Here is an 8025-nt window from a genome sequence, read left to right on the forward strand (position 1 = left end):
GTATTGACATACCTCTCCTGTCTGTTATGTATTGACTTACCTCCCCTGTCTGTTGTGTATTGACTTACCTCCCCTGTCGGTTATGTATTGACTTACCTCTCCTGTTTGTTATGTATTGACTTACCTCCCCTGTCTGTTATGTATTGACTTACCTCCCCTGTCGGTTATGTATTGACATACCTCTCCTGTCTGTTATGTATTGACATACCTCTCCTGTCTGTTATGTATTGACTTACCTCTCCTGTTTGTTATGTATTGACTTACTGTCTGTTATGTATTGACTTACCTCCCCTGTCGGTTATGTATTGACATACCTCTCCTGTCTGTTATGTATTCACTTACCTCTCCTGTTTGTTATGTATTGACTTACCTCCCCTGTCTGTTATGCATTGACTTACTGTCTGTTATGTATTGACTTACCTCCCCTGTCTGTTATGTATTGACTTACTGTCTGTTATGTATTGACCTCCCCTGTCTGTTATGTATTGACTTACCTCTCCTGTCTGTTATGTTTTGACTTACTGTCTGTTATGTATTGACTTACCTCCCCTGTCTGGGATGTATTGACTTACCTCCCCTGTCTGTTGTGTACTCACCTACCTCCCCTGTCTGTTATGTATTGACTTACCTACCCTGTCTGTTATGTATTGACTTACCTCCCCTGTCGGTTATGTATTGACTTACCTCTCCTGTCTGTTATGTATTGACTAACCTCCCCTGTCTGTTATGTATTGACTTACCTCCCCTGTTTGTTATGTATTAACTTACCTCCCCTGTCTGTTATGTATTGACTTACCTCCCCTGTCTGTTGTGTACTGACCTACCTCCCCTGTCTGTTATGTATTGACTTACCTCCCCTGTCTGTTATGTCTTGACTTACCTCCCCTGTCTGTTGTGTACTGACTTACCTCCCCTGTCTGTTATGTATTGACTTTCCTCCCCTGTCTGTTATGTATTGACTTACCTCCCCTGTCTGTTATGTATTGACTTACCACCCCTGTCAGGTATGTATTGACTTACCTCCCCTGTCTGTTATGTATTAACTTACCTCCCCTGTCGTTTATGCCTAACAGGTGTTGGAGTTTGCGAGTACGGAAATCGCGGAGTCATTCGTGTCTTGCTTGGATGGATACTATCGCCTCATCCACGACTTCTACTTCAGCTTGTGCAGCCAAATGGAACCAATCTCCTTACAGTCACTCAAACGTATCAAATCACATGGCCCAATTGAGTGAGTCCTACGATTTTTCAATTGACGAGTGACTTACGAGACAAAGAGATAGAATGAGAAATCACAAAGAAGCAGAGAGTTCATTCATAGAGAAGTAGAGAAAATCAAAATATAAAATGAAAGAGAAATCACAGAGGGGAGAGAAATAGAAAGAGAGAGAGTGAGGAAAAATGAATGGTTGATCGAAGGGAGCGATTAGAGAGTTAAAAATGGTAGATCTTGATCAGAAAGAGATCAAAGAGAGAGATCAAAGTGATAAATCTGAAAGATTGATCAAAGAGATAAGGTGGGGCTGATGATCAGAAAGGGAAAGATTGATCAAAGAGATAAGGTTGGACTGATCAGAGAGGGAAATTCGATTTGTTTGTGTTTTACGTCCTATTAACAGCTATGGTCATTTAAGGACGTGTCAGGTTTGTGGAGGAAAGCTGGAGTACCTCGGGGAAAAAACACCTTCCTGCGGCTTGTACCTGGCGACTGCCCCACATAGGCCTTGAACCTGCGGCCAAGAGGTGGAGGGCTAGTGGTAGCAGAATGTCAGGCGCCTTAATAACCACTAGGCCACCACGGCCCCGGCCCTTCAGAGAGGGAGAGGTAGAGATCAAAGTGATAAATAAGAGCAATTGATCGAAGAGATTAGATGAGCTAGATCAAAGAGAGCCGATCAGAGAGAGAGAAAGATCAAAGGGATAAATAAGAGCAATGGATTGAAGAAGTCACAGAGGGAGATAATAGAGAGCCAGTCCGAGTAGTAAAGCGGAAATAGGGAGATAGCCAGTCTGAGTGGTTAATCAGAAATAGGGAGAGAGCCAGTTTGAGTGGTTAATCAGAAATAGGGAGAGAGCCAGTCTGAGTGGTTAATCAGAAATAGGGAGAGAGCCAGTCTGAGTGGTTAATCAGAAATAGGGAGAGAGCCAGTCTGAGTGGTTAATCAGAAATAGGGAGAGAGCCAGTCTGAGTGGTTAATCAGAAATAGGGAGAGAGCCAGTCTGAGTGGTTAATCAGAAATAGGGAGAGAGCCAGTCTGAGTGGTTAATCAGAAATAGGGAGAGAGCCAGTCTGAGTGGTTAATCAGAAATAGGGAGAGAGCCAGTCTGAGTGGTTAATCAGAAATAGGGAGAGAGCCAGTCTGAGTGGTTAATCAGAAATAGGGAGAGAGCCAGTCTGAGTGGTTAATCAGAAATAGGGAGAGAGCCAGTCTGAGTGGTTAATCAGAAATAGGGAGAGAGCCAGTCTGAGTGGTTAATCAGAAATAGGGAGAGAGCCAGTCTGAGTGGTTAATCAGAAATAGGGAGAGAGCCAGTCTGAGTGGTTAATCAGAAATAGGGAGAGAGCCAGTCTGAGTGGTTAATCAGAAATAGGGAGAGAGCCAGTCTGAGTGGTTAATCAGAAATAGGGAGAGAGCCAGTCTGAGTGGTTAATCAGAAATAGGGAGAGAGCCAGTCTGAGTGGTTAATCAGAAATAGGGAGAGAGCCAGTCTGAGTGGTTAATCAGAAATAGGGAGAGAGCCAGTCTGAGTGGTTAATCAGAAATAGGCAGAGAGCCAGTCTGAGTGGTTAATCAGAAATAGGGAGAGAGCCAGTCTGAGTGGTCAATCAGAAATAGGGAGAGAGCCAGTCTGAGTGGTTAATCAGAAATAGGCAGAGAGACAGTCTGAGTGGTTAATCAGATATGGGAGAGAGCCAGTCTGAGTGGTCAATCAGAAATAGGGAGAGAGCCAATCTGAGTGGTTAATCAGAAAAAGGGAGAGAGCCAGTCTGAGTGGTTAATCAGATATGGGAGAGAGCCAGTCTGAGTGGTCAATCAGAAATAGGGAGAGAGTCAGTCTGAGTGGTTAATCAGAAATAGGGAGAGAGTCAGTCTGAATAGTTAATCAGAAATAAGGATTGAGCCAGTCTGAGTGGTTAATCAGAAATAGGGAGAGAGCCAGTCTGAGTGGTTAATCAGAAATAGGGAGAGAGCCAGTCTGAGTGGTTAATCAGAAATAGGGAGAGAGCCAGTCTGAGTGGTTAATCAGAAATAGGGAGAGAGCCAGTCTGAGTGGTTAATCAGAAATAGGGAGAGAGCCAGTCTGAGTGGTTAATCAGAAATAGGGAGAGCATAAAGAGAGAAAGAGGCATCAAAGATATAAAAAGGGAGAAAGATAGAAAAAAGAAGATCGGATCTAGATCAGAACGGAGGGCCGATCATGATCACATAAAGAGACTGAGAAGGAGAGGTTTATACATGTATACAGAGGGAGAAATGATTCAAAGCTTTTTGTTAAAACTTATATATATTTTTAACAAAATTTCAGGACATCCTGTGCCATTGGAAAACTTAATTCCAAGATGGATGACCAGGAGTGCTACTATCTTTGTAAGCAGGACGTCAAGAATTTCGACCAGTTTGTCCTCGCTTATCCATCAAAGGGTCAAATCATGACAGAGATTGTACAACAAGAGAGTGGAGTCTTCTACTTGCTGCGTGACAAGGAGAAATCCTTCCCCGACCCGGGGCGTCTGGTGCCCTACCTCATGCAGACAGAGCATAACAATATCCTCTCTAACAACATGATACGACTGAAGCCCAATGGTAACTATCTACTGAGTGTGGTATGTCAGCCTTGGTAAATACTAGCCGCTTCCTACCCACTCGGCTAGAGAGAATTTCTTCTGTTTAGCTCATTCATTAGGGTATAACACTAGTAAGCTAGAGATCCCGGGGGTATGCGTAATCACCCACTAGAAATTTCAAAAAATTGGCAAGTCTGTTATACCTTGAAACAGTCCATGTTTCAAAGTGCTATGGACAAGGCCGTATTATAGTAAAACAATTTTGCTTTTTCAACGACTTCATTTCTGAAATAAGATTTTTTATCAAACATATCATGCAATCTAGTAGTCAAGTACATGTACAGAAATCAATACCTAGAATGAGGTTGTGTTTAAGGGCCAAGGTCAAGGTCACTGTCTACTATTTAATAGTTGTCATTCTAAGGAACTGTCTGATCACTTTTTTAGAAACTTTGTGCTAAACTCTTCCAGTAGATTTGTATCATGTAAAAAGAAAAAATTCTGTAATTTAGAAAAAGTGTGAGGCTAATTAAAAATTTGCAGAATCTTGTGTTAGGACTATTAAAAAGATTATTTATGTATTTCAGTTGAAGTGTGTGGCGTATTAAAAAGATTATTTATGTATTTCAGTTGAAGTGTGTGGCGTATTAAAGAGATTATTTATGTATTTCAGTTGAAGTGTGTGGCATATTAAAGAGATCATTTATGTTAAAGAGATTATTTACGTATTTCAGTTTAAGTGTGTGGCGTATTAAAGAGATTATTTATGTTAAAGAGATTATTTACGTATTTCAGTTGAAGTGCGTGGCGTATTAAAGAGATTATTTATGTATTTCAGTTGAAGTGTGTGGCATATTAAAGAGATCATTTATGTTAAAGAGATTATTTACGTATTTCAGTTTAAGTGTGTGGCGTATTAAAGAGATTATTTATGTTAAAGAGATTATTTACGTATTTCAGTTGAAGTGTGTGGGGTATTAAAAAGATTATTTACGTATTTCAGTTGAAGTGTGTGGCGTATTAAAGAGATTATTTATGTTAAAGAGATTATTTACGTATTTCAGTTGAAGTGTGTGGCGTATTAAAGAGATTATTTACGTATTTCAGTTGAAGTGTGTGGCGTATTAAAGAGATTATTTACGTATTTCAGTTGAAGTGTGTGGCGTATTAAAGAGATTATTTACGTATTTCAGTTGAAGTGTGTGGCGTATTAAAGAGATTATTTACGTATTTCAGTTGAAGTGTGTGGCGTATTAAAGAGATTATTTACGTATTTCAGTTGAAGTGTGTGGCGTATTAAAGAGATTATTTACGTATTTCAGTTGAAGTGTGTGGCGTATTAAAGAGATTATTTACGTATTTCAGTTGAAGTGTGTGGCGTATTAAAGAGATTATTTACGTATTTCAGTTGAAGTGTGTGGCGTATTAAAGAGATTATTTACGTATTTCAGTTGAAGTGTGTGGCGTATTAAAGAGATTATTTACGTATTTCAGTTGAAGTGTGTGGCGTATTAAAGAGATTATTTACGTATTTCAGTTGAAGTGTGTGGCGTATTAAAGAGATTATTTACGTATTTCAGTTGAAGTGTGTGGCGTATTAAAGAGATTATTTACGTATTTCAGTTGAAGTGTGTGGCGTATTAAAGAGATTATTTACGTATTTCAGTTGAAGTGTGTGGCGTATTAAAGAGATTATTTACGTATTTCAGTTGAAGTGTGTGGCGTATTAAAGAGATTATTTACGTATTTCAGTTGAAGTGTGTGGCGTATTAAAGAGATTATTTACGTATTTCAGTTGAAGTGTGTGGCGTATTAAAGAGATTATTTACGTATTTCAGTTGAAGTGTGTGGCGTATTAAAGAGATTATTTACGTATTTCAGTTGAAGTGTGTGGCGTATTAAAGAGATTATTTACGTATTTCAGTTGAAGTGTGTGGCGTATTAAAGAGATTATTTACGTATTTCAGTTGAAGTGTGTGGCATATTAAAGAGATTATTTACGTATTTCAGTTGAAGTGTGTGGCGTATTAAAGAGATTATTTACGTATTTCAGTTGAAGTGTGTGGCGTATTAAAGAGATTATTTACGTATTTCAGTTGAAGTGTGTGGCGTATTAAAGAGATTATTTACGTATTTCAGTTGAAGTGTGTGGCGTATTAAAGAGATTATTTACGTATTTCAGTTGAAGTGTGTGGCGTATTAAAGAGATTATTTACGTATTTCAGTTGAAGTGTGTGGCGTATTAAAGAGATTATTTACGTATTTCAGTTGAAGTGTGTGGCGTATTAAAGAGATTATTTACGTATTTCAGTTGAAGTGTGTGGCGTATTAAAGAGATTATTTACGTATTTCAGTTGAAGTGTGTGGCGTATTAAAGAGATTATTTACGTATTTCAGTTGAAGTGTGTGGCGTATTAAAGAGATTATTTACGTATTTCAGTTGAAGTGTGTGGCGTATTAAAGAGATTATTTACGTATTTCAGTTGAAGTGTGTGGCGTATTAAAGAGATTATTTACGTATTTCAGTTGAAGTGTGTGGCGTATTAAAGAGATTATTTACGTATTTCAGTTGAAGTGTGTGGCGTATTAAAGAGATTATTTACGTATTTCAGTTGAAGTGTGTGGCGTATTAAAGAGATTATTTACGTATTTCAGTTGAAGTGTGTGGCGTATTAAAGAGATTATTTACGTATTTCAGTTGAAGTGTGTGGCGTATTAAAGAGATTATTTACGTATTTCAGTTGAAGTGTGTGGCATATTAAAGAGATTATTTACGTATTTCAGTTGAAGTGTGTGGCGTTTAAAGAGATTATTTACGTATTTCAGTTGAAGTGCGTGGCGTATTAAAGAGATTATTTATGTATTTCAGTTGAAGTGTGTGGCATATTAAAGAGATTATTTACGTATTTCAGTTGAAGTGTGTGGCGTATTAAAGAGATTATTTATGGAAGAGGTGGAAGCCATTCCTGAGGAAGACATACAGCACAAAGAAGACAGTGTGTTGTCAAGGCAATTTCAACCAATCATTATCCCCGAGTCACATCTGGAAATGAAGAAACTTATAGGTAAATATTCTATTTATAGTTTGTGGCATATTACACCTGTGTAATGACAGCACAGACAATTCTGGTAGGCTTTAGGCACTAGTGTGAGTGGCAACTGTCTACATTCACAGATACATACCTGACAAAGGCTTCAAAATGCATTTTTTTGCAGGTTTAGTGACTTATAAGATCGCTACAGGCGTCTGCTTTTGACAACCGAAAGTTTACAAGCCAAACTAGTGAAGCAGGGCAGGATCAACCCCTGACTTTTGAACCGGTATAAATCTGGCATCGTGTATCAAAGTCAACTAAAACTACATATTTTCCAAAGTTAAATAGCTGTAGATTTCATTCAATAAAAAAGTTGTCAATATTTACATATTTAAATTACTCAGAGGCACTGCATATATTTAACCAGAACAAATTTTAGGTAAGGATTAGATCATATGAAACCCTTGCTGATTGGCTGATTTCGTTGTGCGAGTCCTTTATTACACTTCGATCTGTAGGGTCCCGCATCAGAGATAAGGGTGCCCTATAGTAATCACAGTCTCTGTCTGTCCATCTATCTGTCCATTCACACTTCAATTTCTAAATAAATTCTCAGAGTCCAAAAGAATTTTTTTTTTTTTGGGGGGGGGGGGGGGGGGGAATTTGATGTGTTGTTACTCTGTGACATGTAGATGTGCAATAGGGTTTTAAAAGATTCTTAAGGTCAAGGTCAATGTCAATGTTACTAAAAATAGACCATGTGGAGGTACAGTCAGGCACATGGCGGGGCCCTTGCTGACCTGTCAGTGAACATGTTCTAACTTAAGACTGCAGGCACCAAGGGATATATTTAGGACTGCAGTTAACAAGATATGTATTTAGGACTGCAGTTAACAAGATATATAAATATTTAGGACTGCAGTTAACAAGATATGTATTTAGGAATGCAGTTAACAAGATATATATATATTTAGGACTGCAGTTAACAAGAGATATATTTAGGACTGCAGTTAACAAGATATGTATTTAGGACTGCAGTTAACAAGATATATAAATATTTAGGACTGCAGTTAACAAGATATGTATTTAGGGCTGCAGTTATCAAGAGATGTATTTAGGACTGCAGGCACCAAGATATGTATTTAGGACTGCAGTTAACAAGAGATGTATTTAGGACTGCAGTTAACAAGAGATGTATTTAGG

At 38.4% G+C, this 8025-nt stretch overlaps 1 protein-coding gene across 2 annotated transcripts in view; it reads left to right on the forward strand.

Annotated features, from left to right (window-relative positions):
- LOC110446410 overlaps positions 1 to 8025 on the forward strand; it is a 54375-nt gene that overhangs the window by 17561 nt on the left and 28789 nt on the right. For both annotated transcript variants that reach the window (XM_021491546.1, XM_021491548.1), the window contains exons 4-6: positions 1074 to 1231; positions 3529 to 3806; positions 6700 to 6852. In XM_021491546.1, coding sequence (XP_021347221.1) covers positions 1074 to 1231; positions 3529 to 3806; positions 6700 to 6852 — 589 coding nt within the window. The remainder of the gene's footprint in view (positions 1 to 1073; positions 1232 to 3528; positions 3807 to 6699; positions 6853 to 8025) is intronic.

This window comes from Mizuhopecten yessoensis, unplaced genomic scaffold (genome assembly GCF_002113885.1).
Source record: "Mizuhopecten yessoensis strain PY_sf001 unplaced genomic scaffold, ASM211388v2 scaffold2691, whole genome shotgun sequence".
In the NCBI taxonomy this organism is placed as follows: Eukaryota; Metazoa; Mollusca; class Bivalvia; order Pectinida; family Pectinidae; genus Mizuhopecten; species Mizuhopecten yessoensis.